The sequence below is a fragment of the Mus caroli genome, chromosome 2, assembly GCF_900094665.2.
Source record: "Mus caroli chromosome 2, CAROLI_EIJ_v1.1, whole genome shotgun sequence".
Taxonomy (NCBI): Eukaryota; Metazoa; Chordata; class Mammalia; order Rodentia; family Muridae; genus Mus; species Mus caroli.
In genome coordinates this window covers 86,352,075-86,369,088 of record NC_034571.1, presented here as the reverse complement: position 1 = coordinate 86,369,088, position 17,014 = coordinate 86,352,075, and the positions used below count along the sequence as shown (strand labels likewise).

At 39.7% G+C, this 17,014-nt stretch overlaps 1 protein-coding gene and 1 pseudogene across 24 annotated transcripts in view; both read right to left on the bottom strand.

The window, feature by feature from the left end:
• Nucleotides 1–17,014, bottom strand: part of Phf21a (PHD finger protein 21A) — a 178,936-nt gene that overhangs the window by 120,751 nt on the left and 41,171 nt on the right. For 12 of the 24 annotated variants that reach the window (XM_029474164.1, XM_029474152.1, XM_029474148.1 and 9 more), the window contains 2 exons: nt 14,235–14,267; nt 11,988–12,074 (listed from right to left, as the gene is read on the bottom strand). In XM_029474164.1, coding sequence (XP_029330024.1) covers nt 11,988–12,074; nt 14,235–14,267 — 120 coding nt within the window. Of the gene's footprint in view, nt 1–11,987; nt 12,075–14,234; nt 14,268–17,014 lie in introns of those variants that run through there. The other 12 variants (XM_029474161.1, XM_021185653.2, XM_029474168.1 and 9 more) reach the window with 2 other exon arrangements.
• Nucleotides 9,068–9,639, bottom strand: LOC110312123 (annotated as a pseudogene).

The window sequence follows — 17,014 nt, the reverse complement described above, 5'->3', positions numbered from 1 at the left end:
AAAAAAAAAAAAAAAAAACAAAAACCTAGCATATACTCCTTAAAAGTAAACAAACAAACAAACAAACAAAGAAAATTAAAGAGCATGCAACGTTAAAAGCAACAAGTTTCTATGTTCATCCTCTTGAATCTCACTTCTGGGAGGAAAGCACTGAGAACAGCTGTGTCAAATAATTCTAGATGACCTTGAATTGGTTTCTATACTTTTCAAGTATAAATGACTATATGCCTAAAAACAAATGATTTGTTTAATATTTTATATTTCTTAAAAGGGGAATTATACTCTTTATTTTTTAAAGTTTTTTTTTTCACTTTTAGCCTATCTTTCCATTTAGTTAAACCATACTTCCATAACATGCCCTCATAGCTAACACGCACATACCACATTCTATAGCAGTCTGCTTTGTATCGCTTGGCTATTCCTAGGCCACACTATCCTATAAGTACTGATACAAAGGCAGAGACCCTAGGTTTGCACTAAGGAAGGAAGGTAAAAAAATATCCTAGGTTGAAGAAATAACACAGTATAACCAAGAAATTAGATAACTCTAGATGAACAAGTCTGAATGGTTGCAGACACTGGCAGGCATGCATGGGGTGGAGAATGAAGGATTTCAGAGGGACGTTATGTAGCAAAACTGGAGGAAGATACTAGAACAGTTAACCTCAGACTCATTTATTACCTTATACAACTTTGCTTCATAAAAGTTTTCTTTTATGAAACTGATGCGAACCTACTCTGAACATCCTTAAAACATTAGCATAGGAAATGATATTAAGTCTCTCTAGGGACTGTAAAGATGGTTTGGTGGTTAAGAGCACTGGCTGCTCTTCTAGAGTACCAGGACTCAACTCAAACCAGCAACCACAGGGTGGCTCAAAACTCCCTGTAACACAGGGGATATAACCCTCTTCTGACCTTTGAAGGCACCAAACATGTATATGTCGCAAAGATATACAGGCAAAACATTCAAAACACATAAAAATAAATAAATCTTGAAACATTTTTTTTAATTTCTACATAGAAAGGAAGAAATGAGGCAATCTGAAAGGGAATCTTTCAATGGTCAACCTCCATGATATGGATATGCTTGGACACCTCATTACCCTTCTGAATGCTTACCTTCTTCTTGCACACCATGCTAGAGTTCATGAGTACAGATGTTACTAAGACAACAGCTCTTGCCCTACCGACCTTACTGATGATCACAATGACTCAATGGTTATAAGAAAGTACTGTAGTGGGCTGGAGAGATGGCTCAGAGGTTAAGAGCACTGGCTGCTCTTCTAGAGGTCCTAAGTTCAACTCCCAGCAACCACATGGTGGCTCACAACCATCTGTAATGAGATCCGATGTCCTCTTCTGGTGTGTCTGAAGACGGCAAAGGTGTACTCACATACATAAAATAAAGAAAAAAAATCTTTAAAAAAAAAAAGAGAAAGAAAGAAAGTACTGTAGTATGAACCAAACCAAGAGGCATGTGTACTATGCCTAGAGGAGAGAAGCCAAGGAAAGTTCTCTAGAGGACTATCAAAAGGGTCCTCAAAAAGTAAACAGGAATGTGCCAGGCAAAGAAGGGAAAAATCCAGTTGCAGAAAGCATGAGGTCTGGGAGAAAAGACTGACACTGGGGGCTTACAGGGAGTGAGTGGAAGAGAGGGATATAAGATGAGCAAAGAGAAAGAACTGCTCAAGTGTCCATACTAATGAGCTTCCATGCCTTACAGGAACCAGTCTTATGGGAGCGATACTAAGATTTTAATTCTCAGCCCTTCCTGGGGTGCCATGCCTTTCTCCACAGTAATCTCTCTATAAATTCACGTGGAATAAACAGGTGCATCAGATTCTTGGAAAGTTTCAGAAAGTAGATTAGCCTGGTGGCGTATGCCTGCATTTGCAGTGCTTGGAAAGGTGAGTCATGGAGAGTCAGAAGTTCAAGGTCACACTTGGCTACAAGAGAGTTTGAGGCCCCACATGTGTGTGTGTAAGTTGTAGGGGAGGAGGGTGTTGCATAAGAAAAAAGGACAGCTCCTAGTGAAAACATAATAAATGGAGAAAATCAAACACACAAATTAAGTTCCTAATATAGTTGTAAGGTGGAGTCAGAGTTACACTGGCCCCTGCAAAGCGTCTGTGATATACACTACTATTCAACCACAACTAGAATAATGTTGTCCTAAGAGCCAGAATCCCTAAACACTCTGAAATACAAGAGTCCATGAAAGATCTAGACAGATCCAGGTTCTTGAAAACAGTTCCACAAGAATAGGCACTAGCTTAGATTTCACTGGCTTGAAGCCAACTGCTCCAAGCTAAGGAGGAGCCCAGCAAAAAGGCAAAGAACATACTGTAGAGTATAGCTGCCTGTGTCAACATATAACACGCCTCATGTGAGGGATAAGAACTTCAAGTTGAACTTTCAGTTCCATTGCCAGCACTGGAACAAGCTCTTGAGAGGACAACGGGTGTTCCTCCACAACATTGTTGTTAGAGGGCAGCATCCAATCACTGACTGCCTTGATTTCCTCTGCCGTACTCTGGTGCAATGATAACATCGTTACTCCACCAAGCTTCTCTCTTAAAGATATCATCAAATATTTAACCAGACAAGTACAAAATACTGGCAACTATACTACAAGAATCAAAGGGAAAAGCATGGGCTAGCTAACACAGCAATGGGAACTAAACCACGTCACACACATGAAACCTTGCTCTTAAAACCTTCACATCCTTTGCTAGTATTTAAGTCCTTCCTCCATCTCTACCCAAATAAACAAGTAAGATTTCCCCAGAAGAAATCTGAAATATTGTATTTTCTGCATTAGATGCAAAGGAACAGGATCTGATGTCCAAAGTACACAAGTGGCAGTAACAAATGGCCAAGTAGTTTCACATAAATATTACATAGGCAACATGAACTGGACTGATATTCACGGAATGCGTAAGCTTTGGGTAAATAAGAAGATAAGTCTCTAGCCTTAATAATAGGATCTCTAAGGAAATAGCAGTTATAAATTGTGCTAAAAAGATTAGCCAATCATACTAGCCAAATTATGAGAGAGAGAACATTCTAAGGGTACCAGTTCAAACCAGAGATAGTCAAGTGTCAGGCAACCAGTATTAGAACACAGTAACCACAAATCAATGAGAACTTAAGAAACGATAACTATTCTACTTAATGTCCTATTTCCAAAAACATTTAACATATAAAATCCTAGAAAGTAATTCACTCCCTAGAACTGAATGAAGAGGACATTGACATCAGTGAAGGCTACACTGCAAAAGCAATGACCCAGTGTATGTACTACAAAGATGCACTCATGCCTGAGTTACATGTGGATGCTCTAGCTCCTCAGAAGTCCGTGCTTCACATAAGGATGAAGGAGTCACACAGATAAAGTGAGTGGTACAACTAAAGGCAGCAATTCCTATCTAAACAGAATTCACGTTCCCCAAAATTGGATGCACTCAACAGACACATGTTCATTAACTGCTAAAGGCACTGCTGTACAAACCTCCCATACGTAAGGAAATAGATGCACTAAATGGTTTAAATATAAAACCTTAACCACTACCCCACTAGAAATAAACTCCTAGGCCTATTCCTATCAACTTACCATTGTCAAGTCACTTAATATCTATCACCCGTGGCATGAAAACTAAAGTGTACCCAAAAGGCTCATGCAAAGGCCTGGTCCTCAGGGTGATAGCCCTATTGGAAGAAGATACGAGTCTTCAGAAGGTAGGGCCTTATTGGCGTCACTAAGGCCCAGTCTTATTCTCTCTCTGCTTCTTGCCTTGTGATAAGAGCAGTTTGTAATGCTTTGTGCTCCTCCTAGGATGTTCTGCCTTTACTACAGTGTCATAGCATAGGGCCATCTGCTCTTAGACTCTGAACCTATACAATTCTTTATTAATTACCTCAGGAATTTCAATATAGTAGCATGAAGCCAATTAATACAGTGACTTGGCTCAAATTATGTTTTTTTTTTTTTTTTTTTTTTTTAAGGCAGGGTCTCACTACAGTGAGAAAAAAAAAAGCCTGGCTGGCCTGGAAGTCACTATGCTGACCATGCGAGCCTTGAACTCAGATATTCACCTGCCAAGTGCTGGGATTAAAGAGGTGCATCACAACTGACTTGTTCAATGCAAAGGAAACAGTTACAGCAAACAGAGATCTTTCCAAATACTTCTGAATCAATTTTACTAAAATGATCAACTGAAAATGATTCCATACATGCCAACTATTTGTTAAACCCAGAAAAGTACTTACTCTACTGTGTTAAAACAGTCTGTATAAAGTGACAGAGTAACTTTAACAGAGTCAGCCAAACAGAGAGTCAGACACAATAAAGGATTTTATCTTTCCAAAAAGAGTAAGGAAAAAAAGAAGGGTGAAAGGAAAGGAAAACTAAGAGTAAAGGGCAAATCTCTGGGATTCCCTGGATGGCAAAGGGCACATTCCATGAAACATCCGAACTCAGGTAAGCAGGGACGCATGCCAACAATCTGCATGGTACATACAGCACTATGTTCCCCCAGAACACCTTCTGTAGCAAAGATTTCTGGAGGTTATTAGGAAATACATAGAAAAAGAAGTTTTTGGTTTTGTTTTTTGTTTTAATTACTATGTCTTGTTTATTAATACTTCCAAGTTAGCGCTGGATGAATTTCAAGTCTATCATTCTCACACAAGATATACACTAAGGATACACCTTAGTCATATCCAACCTCCCTGACTTGCTCACATCCTTCCTCTCCTCCTACTGTTGGTCACTCTCCTGATTCGCCCAGTCCTTTTCTGTGTGCGAGTAGACTCTGCATAGGAAAGAAGACATGAGCTGCTTTATCTCTCATCCCACCTGTTCAGCCCAGGCTAGCCTGGAACTCACTATGTAGTCTAGGCCTGCCTGGAACTTGATAATATAGACATGAAGCACATGACTAACTTGTTACTTATTTTTAATTTGATAGATGTTTTCTTATAGCCTTTGACCAAATATAGTTGTAGATCATTTTCAGTTGCTTTAAATTTTTCATCCATACCTTTTATCATATAAGTTTGCAAGGCCTGGTCACATGGCTTGATTTGATTCATAGGATGGTAACAGTCTAATGCAATAGAGTCTCAGTATGAATTTAGTAGTTTGGCCTGTGCTCTGGTGATAACCATGAAGAAAGCTTTAGTCTCTTCATGCTAAGCTTCAGAATAAGGTAATCATAAGCATACCTACAATCATGGAGGCAGGCCCAGCCAACCCAAAAATGAAAGCAGATCTATCTGGCCAAAGCCATCCTGGATCAAGAAAACTCTAAGTGACCTGCGGATCTAGTATGAAAATTAGTATATTATTATAAGCTGCTCAGTAAAACTGGTTTGTAATATAGAACTGCTATGAGAAGAGCTGGTCAATACATCAGGTCCATATCTAAGGCAATCAGAGTAACAATCGATTTATAAAAGAAAAGGATCAATCATAAAAGTACTCAAAATAGCTGGGTGGTGGTGGCGCACGCCTTTAATCCCAGCACTTGGGAGGCAGAGGCAGGCCGATTTCTGAGTTTGAGGCCAGCCTGGTCTACAGAGTGAGTTCCAGGACAGCCAGGACTACACAGAGAAACCCTGTCTGGAAGAAAAGAAAAAAAGAAAAATACTCAAAATAGAAAAGAGAAAGAAAAAACTACCATCACTGGGTAAACAGTCTTAAATTGTGAATAGTTAAATACTTGAGGGTGTGGAAAAATCATGTTTAAAGGAACACTTAAAGACAGCAGTGCTGACACACACCTTAGATTGCACCCCTCAGGACACAAAGGCAGGTGAATCTGACCTCAAGGCCTATCCAGTCTACACAGTCAACTGCCTACAGGGAAATGTAGTAAGACCCTGTTTCCAAAACAATCAAACAAAGGAACACTCAACAAACAAGAAAACACTCATAATAGATTGAATCAAAAGATCAAGATACGGTGCTCTTTAAAATAGAAAACAAAACTGTAAACAGAAAAGATCAGTCAGATGAAATCTATTCAAAAAACACAAAATATTTTTCTGTGGTACACACTACTCTCTCTAAATATTATAAAAGGGCCAATGAGATACCTCAGAGGGCACCTGCAGCCAAGTCTGAAGTGGCAACGGTTCTTTGGAGAGTCAGTTGTGTTGGACGGTGTTTTGCTGGGACAAACTCATGAAGGAGTGTTTTCCTGAAGCAGACATAGGTGAAAGACTAAGAACGTTTCACTGACACACTCACAGGAGGAAGGATGTTCTGTTAAAGCAAGCACGTGAAAGGGATAATTCTTTGCTAACAACACACACGTATTGGTTCATCTTACACTGCATAGTTGAGCTCCATTTGCCAGGACTCCATAGAGAGAAATGCAACAAAAAAACTCTGGTGATGTGCTGCAGTTTCTTGCCACTTCCATGGACTCTGCTGATTTGCCAAGTGATGTCAGCTGAGACAGATGCCCGGTGCTGAGGCAAGACCCATGGAGGACACGAGATGTTTGGAGAGAATATAAAGAGGACAGCGATGGAGGCTGAGCTTGACTTGCTTATAGTAGCTGTGCAATACTTGTTGGTCTCTTGTCTTTGCTGATCTTCTTTTTGCTGAGACAGACACAACTGAGAACTTCTGGTGCTCCTTCTGGTCTCTCCTGCTGACTGGAGCAGAGGCTGAGGCCTGGCTGTCTCTGCTAGGCCGTGCCACCGCTGCTGATTCACTATTGCTATCCCGACTCTACTGAACTGGACTACGACTGCATCTGTGAAGTGTTTGCAACTAGATCAAGCTGCTGCCGCTACCCTGTGAGCTGAACTGCCAATTTCCAGACAACACAAAGGTTCTTTGGAGTTGCTCCTTTCTGAACAGGTCCACATCCCTCCCCATCCCCTATTCATTTCTCACTACCTCTGGTAGGTGGTGGGATACAAGAGAGGTTAAATCGTTTAAGAACCATCCTTAAAAATAGGTTTTAAAAGAATTAAAGTCACACAAGTCTGACGACCTGAACTTGATCCTCGGAACTCGCAGACTAGTAATCTGCATACACGCGGCAGCATGGGCTACCTCTCCCCAACATGGTAGACATTACAGGAAGTATTATTCTAGGAATAAAGAAGGAAATGAAACAAATTCCCTGTCTTAATTTGTTTTAATTTAGTCTCATATAATACATACCAACTGCAGCTTCCCTCTTCCCTGGTCCTCCAATTCTCCCCTCTCCCCCAGCCCCACACTACCCCATCTACCCCCAAGAATAGAGGAGGCCTCCCAGGGACATCAATAAAACACGGCACAGCAATAAGACCAGGCATATTCCCTCATATCAAGGTTGGGTGAGACAACCCAATAGGAGAAAAAGGGTCCCAAGAGCAGGCAAGAGTCAGAAACACCCCCAGTCCCACTGTCAGCACCCTGTGCTCTTGAAACCATTTAGTAAGACATTTTAAAAATAGTAATTATAAGCAGATATGTAATCACAAACTGTGGTATGCTACAGTGGGTAAAACTGTATTTTGCTTCAGTATACAGTGCCTAAATTTATCTGGCTACGGCCTCCAGAAATAAACTACACTTCCCAGTCTTCCCTGCAACTAGTGAGGCCATGTGACTATGTTCAAATCAAGGAGATTTAACTGGAAGTGGTACACAAAGCTTCCAGTAAACATCCTTAAAAATAAAGGGCTCCCTCTATGCTGATTTCCCCCTTCTCACCAGATGGAGCTACTATTTTGGACTCTGATGTGAAGCTTCACGCTGAGAATGGCAGAACAACAGAACAGGAGGTGCCTGGGTCACTGACACTGTACAAATACTCTTTCCAGCCTAGTCGGCTGCTGAGCTCTTGGATGACAGGGAGGTCCAAGTATGGCTGATTAAGCCACCTTTATGTGGGAGTTTCAGCCGTTCACATACAAACCTGACTGTAAATAACATTAACTATAAAGAAAATAAAAGGCTTCCATAAGGTCATGAAAGAGGAAGGGGCTTTAGGGTCCACTGCTCAGTGTATGGATGTAACAGGGAGAAAGTGAGATGAAACCAGGGAGACAGGCTGGCCAACCGAGGCAGGGAATACCAACTTGAATGAATACCAACAAGGGCCTAAATCCTCCTAGGGACAAGGAACACTTTGGAATGTTAAGACTGCTTGTTGGGCTAGGAGTGCAGTTATAATAGTCACTTGCTTATCATTTACAAAGCTCGGAACTGCCAAGAGAAAAAAAAGAAGGAAAAGAAGAAAAGAAACGAGAGAAGGAAGAGTGTTGTTTCTATGAGAAATTAGAATTAAAACAGAACACTGAGGCAACTGAGCATTTTGGCTCCAGAATCTGAATCTCTGCGTTCTGCCACGGACCACAGATCTCTGTCAGATGTAAATGGAGGGGAGCAGAACAAGAATGAGTCCTGATGAGGAAGGAAGTGAAGAGCTACCTCCACACTGCCCCACAGGTGAAGTCTCTGATTAGAGGGGTCATCTGTGATGATGAAAACATCACAAGGTTTTCAAATGCTAACTATTCCGTGTACAGATCAGAGATTGGTGTCAATTGTTTTGAGATAATACTAATTATTTATTTGCTATTTTAAAAATGAGGCATGTGTACTATGAAGATTTCAGAAAATACACACAGGGAAATAAGGAGGGAAATGTAAAATACCACCTCCCAACATTTTCTACTGGTTCTGTTTTCACACACATTTGCATGCCCACATAGGTATATATACAGAGAAAACACAAAGGTATCTGTAAGGCAGATAAGTCATAAATGCCTCTTAGGAGAGGCTATTTTATGTCACTAAACCATGATTTAATTGACTATGTAGCATACAGTTTATTTAGCCAAGTGAGTCTAGGAATGTTTTGAGTTAAAACTATCAGACACAAATTGAATCCCTGGAGGTGAAGCTGCCTTCTAAATCCACCCTAGAATTTCTGTTCACAAATCGCAAGTTACAGTTTGAAAGCCATAAGAACTTCCGAACACAAATTCAAGGAAATTCGATCAATTTTACCATAGAGGACAAAGACCATCTTTTCCCAAAACACATCAAAAACCAAAGTTGTATTAATGAATAAGAACAAATATGTCTACTATAAGAATCTGCAATGTTGTATTTCTTTAATAAAGCAAAATAAGAAAATGTTTATATTTTATTTGTTTACAAATAGATATATACAGAAAAAATGGAGGCAAATATGACAAAGGGTTAAGTCTATAACTGCTCTTCAGAGGTTTTTAAAATATTATTACTTATAAAAGCTGCATATTTATCTTGCTTTCTGACTCTGTGCTTGTGCCTTCAAAACTTTCACAACAATTTTCTGCTCCTCAATAAGAAAAGCCTGCTTGGTCCTGTCACAGACACACTTGGCACACAGGGAAGCACCACAGGCCCTGCTGACGTGCTTCTTAGTCTTAGACAATATATAAAATAAAAACTTGGGGTCTCACAGCATGAACCCCTCAAAGTCTGTCTGAGCACATACAGTAAGCAGATTTAGGAGCTTTCCCAACCTTCTTGGTATGAAGGTAAACAATCCTATTGCCAAGGGTTCAAGACATCCTAGTTTTGTTAGAGGCTGTATTGTAGGAAAGTCTAGGACAGTGTGTTAAACACTAGACCATTCTGAGTGCCTCTAAGCACTGTCCCCAGCAGAGGAAAAGGAAAGGGCTCTTCAGAGGTTTTTGTACTTAATTTTTTTCTCACAACAACAATATAATATTAAGTTAAACTATTAGTCATGATTTTAGTTACTCAAGTGAAAAGGAAAGTTTTGCCAAAGTCTAAGTAGTCTTCTGACAAGGAAACAAACAGGTGGCATTGGAAATTCATTATAAAATAAAACTTTTAGATTATAGTCTGATGAACACCAGCAAGGTTTCTGGTTGGAACGTGTCAGTGAGAGCCGGTGTTGGTCCCTTTTTAAACCCTGCCCTGCCCTATTCTATCAAGGCAGCACTTTTATAGTTAAACAAACACAAACACAGCAAGACTGCATTCCACTTAAGGTCTTCCTGAAGCTACATAGAGAGCTACCTAGTAAGTTCAGAGCCAGGGTTTTATCAGCTGATGAATAGGCAGTTGCAATTCTCTTAAGTGAGGTCAGGAAATAACAGAATAAGCCAAACTATGGTGTTTGAATAAGACTGGCCCCCACAGGCTCATATATTTAAATGCTTAGTCACCAGGTAATGGAACTCTTTGAGAGGATTAGAAGGATAAGGAGGTTTTGGTCTTACTGGAGGAAGTGTGCCATGGGGTGGGTCTTTGAAATTTCAAAAGCCCATGCCAGGCTTAGTCTCTCATCCTCTCTCCCCTCCCTCTTTTCTTTTGTTCCTCCCTTTCTTTATCTTTGTGTGTGTGTCTGTATCTGTCTGTCTGTCTGTCTCCCTCCCTCCTCTCTGTAAATCAGATGTAGTTCTTTGTTACTACTCCTGCACCCCATTCCCTGACGTGATGATAATGGACTAAGCCTCTGACACTGTAAGCAAACCCCCAATTAAATGCTTTCCTTGGTCATGATGTCTCCTCACAGCAATACAACAGTGACTAAGACACAAACCTATCACAAAAGTTAGTTATCACAAACACATTTTTTAAATAAAGTAAATTTTTCTGTGACTGCCCATTCTCTGAAATGCATCCCTGAGTTCTTTTAACTTTTAAAGGTGTTCTCCACCCCCACCGTACTAATCATTTTCAATGTCTATGCCAGCTACATCAAACTCAGCAAAAGTGATTCACTTATTGGCATCTTGTCAGAGAAACCCTGCAACTATAAGGAGGCTCAGAACTTGGAGAGCTCTAAAGCCAGGCCGTGTCACCAACATGCTAGAGAACCCAGTCACACACTAACAAACCCTCTTTACCTCTTCCCTTACAAATTCCTCTCTGCCTCTGCATCCTGTCACCTCCCAGTTTTACTCTGGCTCCTCCTTCTCTAAAATACCTCCTGTCTGTGGAGACAAGATTGGAAAGCATTAAAGAGAGAAGAATCAAAAAACAGTGTTTCACTCGGCTTAGATGATTATCTTATCTACGGTTCTCAAAATTTATTGTTCCCTGCAGTGAAATGAAAAACACAATCAGAAATCTGCAGGAAAGAAATGTTTGTTGCTATTATTTAGACAACAACATAAAACTCAAAGTTACTAAAAACCGATTTTATCAACTCTTCTGTAAGGTTTCAGTAGCACAGAACTGTCAACTAATTCACAGGTATCTGCTCTTTACTGTAAGACAGAAACTGCTCCTTACACCAGAGGGGGAGGAGTGAGAGAAGACGACAGGGAGGGGATGCTCCTCAGATTGCCACAAACATCAACTCACAGCAGTCAACTGTCACACTCCACCTGGTGGCAGGAGCTGCCTTGGTTGGTAAATGGAAGCCACTCTACAAAAAGTACCAGCGGCACTTTCCTTATACAAAATACAAGATGTTCCTCTTTTGCCCTACACACAGTAAGCCTAGGAATGTCCATCAAAGAGTTTTCAAAGAGTAGGTCAGCATCTGATGAAGACTAGCATAAAAGTCTGACAACACTCACAACAGGAGACGTACAGAGGGAGCTACCCATAAGTGAAATGCCAGTTCAAACCTTCACAACAGGTAAGAAGACACTGCCACTACAGGGGTCCCTATCACACACGCCCACCAACTTTCTCTGTCCCTTCGCCTATGGGTACACTACAGTTTAATTTACACAGTTAACAGCAGCCTACCACATTGCTTTTAGGTATCTGCCAGTAGCATATACTCATGAGATACTCTAGAGACTGATTTCAACCAAAAATAAAAATAGATAAACAGCTCAAGCAAAATTAAACTGAGTCTGGCTGCCCACACTTATTTTCACACATGAAAAAAAAAAAAAAAAAAAAAACAAAAAACAAACCAGCAGCCCTCTTAGAAGCTTCAAACACACATATCTTTAGAACACAATGTTAAAAATATGTCCCCGCCTTCCCCTACCTGTTTCTCACTCAAAGCTGTGATTTTGGCTTGGAGTTCATGAAGCTGTTTCTTTAAGTCAGCATTCTGATTGGAAAGAAAAAATATCTGTGAGAAAGATATTCATTTGTTAACATAATAGTATCGGGAAGACTGTGCATACTGCAGACAAGTAACGAAGCAACCTTTAGCTATCAAATTTTCCATGCATTAAATTATAAGCATAACATCAGCCCCTAAGATAAAACAGGGGCAGTTTCCTCATAACTGTTCTGAACTACAGCAAGTTTTATACTTTCTCAGCTTACACTCTAATAGTACCTTTCCCCTAAAATATTGTTATTCTTTATAGAGAGTATCAGTTGACAGAAAATCTAAAGCTCCACTAACCAGACAAAAACAGGAAAATGGAGGTTAAAGTATGCATACCCCGCTGCTTAGCCGCATTATCAACAAGGATAAGAGGCTTTCTCCACTTGTCCTCTTTCTTATTTAGAAAAGTACATTTGTTATTTTAGCCTAGATTTGGGAAGCTGTCAGCACTGTAACTGCCTTAATAGCACGTCATTCAAATCAACATGCTGAAATTCTAGGAATCGAAAAGAGTACTATTTTATACGGAATACACTTGAGCACGTTTGCCTTTTCTGGGGGTGGGGATCCGGGTATTAAAGTTTTCAAATGTTTAACATAGCAGAAAGCCTGGATGTCACCCCAGTGAGAGACTTATTTCCTTGTTTCATCCACAGCCCCTTCATTCCTCTGCCTGGTCTGTCAGGGCTGGAGCGCATATTCTCTCCTGTACTCAGCTTACCTCATTTGGGATTTTTCAGGTGTATCTGATATTAGGCTTCTCTGAGGTCACTTAAACTGTTCTCCAATAAGTTGCTGACCCTCAGACTTTCCAGGTTAAGAATTTGCTGTTCTACAGTCATGAACTAACAGAACTGCTAGCCCTGAGAACACTTCAGTTCCTGACAATATAGATCACCCCATTAAATATAAAGAACCTAGCAATCTGCTGCCACTTGGTCCCCTAAATTCAATTTAAATTGTGAATACACTAAAAAGAAAATAAAAATTAAAACAGTGATGTTTCTCATGGAAGGCAAACTGTCAAATAGGAATAAATGTGAGCCAAAATCACCAGTTCTCAGAGTCAATGAGCTGTATTAAAATGCAACAATCAGACCACTGAGAATTTCTCAAGATGAATATTACTTCCCACTTGAAAAAAAAAAAAATCAACCTTCCTCAGTATTACTCTTCAGGAATTTATTTTACTTTACAGAGATGCATGTATGCCACTGTTTAATGGGTGCCAGGAAGATACTACTGAAAAATAAATATGAATCACTGGAGGGTAAGGTAACTTTGGGGAAGATTTCTCTATGAAAGAATAAGATGTCCAGGTCAAAGCTCCTATAAAAGTAAATTTAACAGTTTATAGATTATTGTGTAAGGTATGTCTGAAACCCTCTTTAAGAGTTCATTTACAGATTAAACCTTTCAAAGTCAGGTGTGATGGCACATTTGCATAACCTTAGCTTTGAGGGTTAGAGGAAGGAGGGTAGAGGACCAATACCATTCCTAGCTATTTATGGCATTTGGAGCTATTCTAGAACATGAAACCTTGTCCCAAAACAAAAAATAAAATAGAATACAAATTTCAAACATTCTTTAAAAATTATTCTAAAGTTTTTACTGTGAATGTTGTAAATCCAGTACTCAGGTATCCTACATATAAACTGCACACAATTAAAAATGATTTGGGGGCACTTCAGTAAGTTTGAGACTTTAAAAGTTTAACAAACTCTAATTCTGATGATGTGAAATAATCTATACCAGGTATTGAGGCAAAAGTTTATAATCTCAGCATTTGGGAAGTCAAGCGGGGAGGAGAGTTTAAAGCCAGCATAGAGTCTCAAAAGTAGTTTTCTAAAGAAAGATATTCAAGTTATATGAAGTCTATTAAACCTCATTTTTTTTTCGTCTGTTTGTTTGGCTGGTTTTTACCGATAATCAAAGAAATTAATAAAAAGGCAAAACAACAGTAACAAGGCTGAACCAGCAGCGATTTTACTCTACAACTGGACTTTCTTTAAACCTATAAAACATGAATATCAACATACATGCTGCTTGGGATGAAAGTGTGTTTTTAATTCAACTAACACCTGCATTTTATTGTTAATTGTCAATAATAGATTACTGTCATTTTCAATAGTTTTACATTTAAAAATTAAGTTCATAACAACAGGACTTTTTTACCTGTGGATCCTGCTTCATTTGGGCAACCAGTTTCTGGTAATAAAGAGAAAAAAGGAACTGTCAGTCTCACATAATAACCCCTATGGCTACTTAGGTTTGTATACACACACACTCTCTCTCTCTCTCTCTCTCTCTCTCTCTCTCTCTCTCTCTCTCTCTCAACATCACCAAAAAAAAAAAAAAGACTAAAAACTTTGGTGATGTCTATAAAAGGCTAATGAAGCACTCTTAGTAAAAGAAGAAAGAATCAATTATCTCTTTATATCTGAAATGAAAAAGTATCTGCTTTGTCGATGTGGAGGAGGACAGTGACTTCTGCAATTTAAATACGCAGGATGTAGGCCGAACATAGTGGTGCATGCCTTTAATCCCCGCACACAGGAGGCAGGCAGATCTTTGTGTGTTTGAGACCAGCAAAAAGAAGCTGTACCCATATAAAACAGGGCTGTTCGTATACAGCAAAGTACAGGTTTGGCAGGCCTATTGGTTTGGATCTTAGAGTAGGAGCCTCTTGTTCAGTAACTTTATTCGATCAGCTCATCTTATGTACTCTGCAGGCATCAGACACACACACTGCAGACATACAGGCAGACAAAACACTCATACACACCAAATAAATAAATGTCATCTGACCTAACCCAACGGTAACAACGACAACAACCCCAAGAGTAACAGGAGGATTTGAAAGGTAAAAGAACATGGGAAGGCCGAGGGTACTTAGGGTTAGCTTTTCTCCAGTGAATTTTTCATATAATAATAGAAACAGCTGTCACAGTCTTTGGGTGACAAGGCAATTTTAAAATGTTGTTATAAAATAAAATCTAAAATACACAACAAGCTCATCTACTTTATTAAGTAGAAGCCAAGTCTTAAAATTTGAGGTGTGATAATATGGATTAATATACAAACGATGGACTACAAACAATATGACTTGCTAACAGCCCCAAAACACTATTGTAATACATCCTCATTTTTAGTTTAGTTGTTTTATTATATTTTTATTTATTTGTATGTCTATGCACACATGTGCTATGGTGCATATGTGGAAGTCAGAAGACCACTTTCAGATGCTGGCTCTCTTTCCATCAGGTGGGTCCTGGGCCTGGTAGCAAGGCCTCTATCCACTTAGCCATCTTGCCAGCCCTTTGATTCTAGTTGTCAAGCAGTCAGCTAACAGAACCTGCTGTTATTGTGACTCTCTTTAAAAGTAATGAACCCCAACCTAACTTTGCTGCCTCAGATCTGCTGAGATACACACACTGGACTAATTTTAAGACAAGTGAACAGGTTGTAATAGCCCAAGAAATGCTTAGTGAACAATACGACATTTATTCTAACTGGACAAAAGTCTTTCTTCCAGGTACTAAAATACACTCTGGATAGCTGAGGTTGACAAATGCATAAAGTGTGTACACTGAACTTATGCTTCGTGATTGAGAAGACTAGCCCTTCAGTAGCATCATCTAGATCTGCACAGTAAAGCATCATCTACATCCTTACAAATCTAGCCACACTTATTTTAAAAGCTGATTGGGGCTAGCAAGATAGCCAAGTGGGTAAAGACTATTTCAAACCTCAACTCACAATCTTAGTTCTGTCCCTAGAAAACAACTTTTGGGAGCAGAGAGCCAACTACAGAGCTGTCCTCTGATGGCTACAGAGGTGCTGCAACATATACACTCTCATGCATGTAAAATGAATAAGTAGAGTAATACTCGAAAAATAAACAACAGTCTGGCTGTCCTTTTTGATTTGGATATCAAAGAACTGGAAAGTTGTTTTGGGGGGGTTGAAAGAGGTTTTCTTCCATGTCACTGGACTTCTTTGGATTGCTATTTATTGAATGAGTGTATATAAGGTTTTTTCCTATATGTATGTATGTGCTTGATGTTATACTTCATGTTTGCACCATGTGCACTCTCAGATGTCAGAGGCAAGTGTCAGATCCCCTAGAACTGTTGTTACCGATGGTTATGAACCACCATGTGGATGCTCAAACCATGTGGGAATCAAACCTGGGTCCTCTGCAAAAGCAGTAAGTGGTGTTTTTTTGTCTGTTTGTTCAGTTTTTTGTTTTATTTTGTTTTGTTTTTTGTTTTCTGAGACAGGGTTTCTCTGTATAGCCCTGGCTGTCCTGGAACTCACTCTGTAGACCAGGCTGGCCTCGAACTCAGAAATCCACCTGTCTCTGCCTCCCGAATGCTGGGATTAAAGGTGTGTATCACCATGCCCGGCGCACTAAGTGTTCTTAGCCTCTGAGTGATAATGCAGTTCATGACTCTAGAATTTAAAAACTGACTGGTAAGATCCACGCCTGCAGGAAATGAATAAGTGTTTTTCTATTTATAAGCACCTAAACTACTTTTCATACAAACAAGACAAGATGAGGAGCTCACTAGACAATCCATTCCCAAGTGACTTTAAATGGGAATTGAGTTATCAAAGTAACTTTCCACTGAAGGACTGCTGCCATTTTTCATAATCTATATTCTGTCAAAGATAAGAGAACAACAGCCATGTCACCAAATCCAGGCCACCCCCTATTTCCTAAACAGTCTTATGGAACTGAGTCATGCCTATTTGTCTATACACTGTCTGTGGCTGCTATGCCTGCTCAGTAACACAGCAGAGCAGCCACACAGACTATAAACGACCTTCAGTCTAATATATTTTACCATCTGGCCCTTTACAGAAAAAGTTTGTTAACTTCTGTTTGCTTTATACTCATTCCATATGGAGCTAATACTCTAAAACATTCTCTCTCTCTCTCTCTCTCTCTC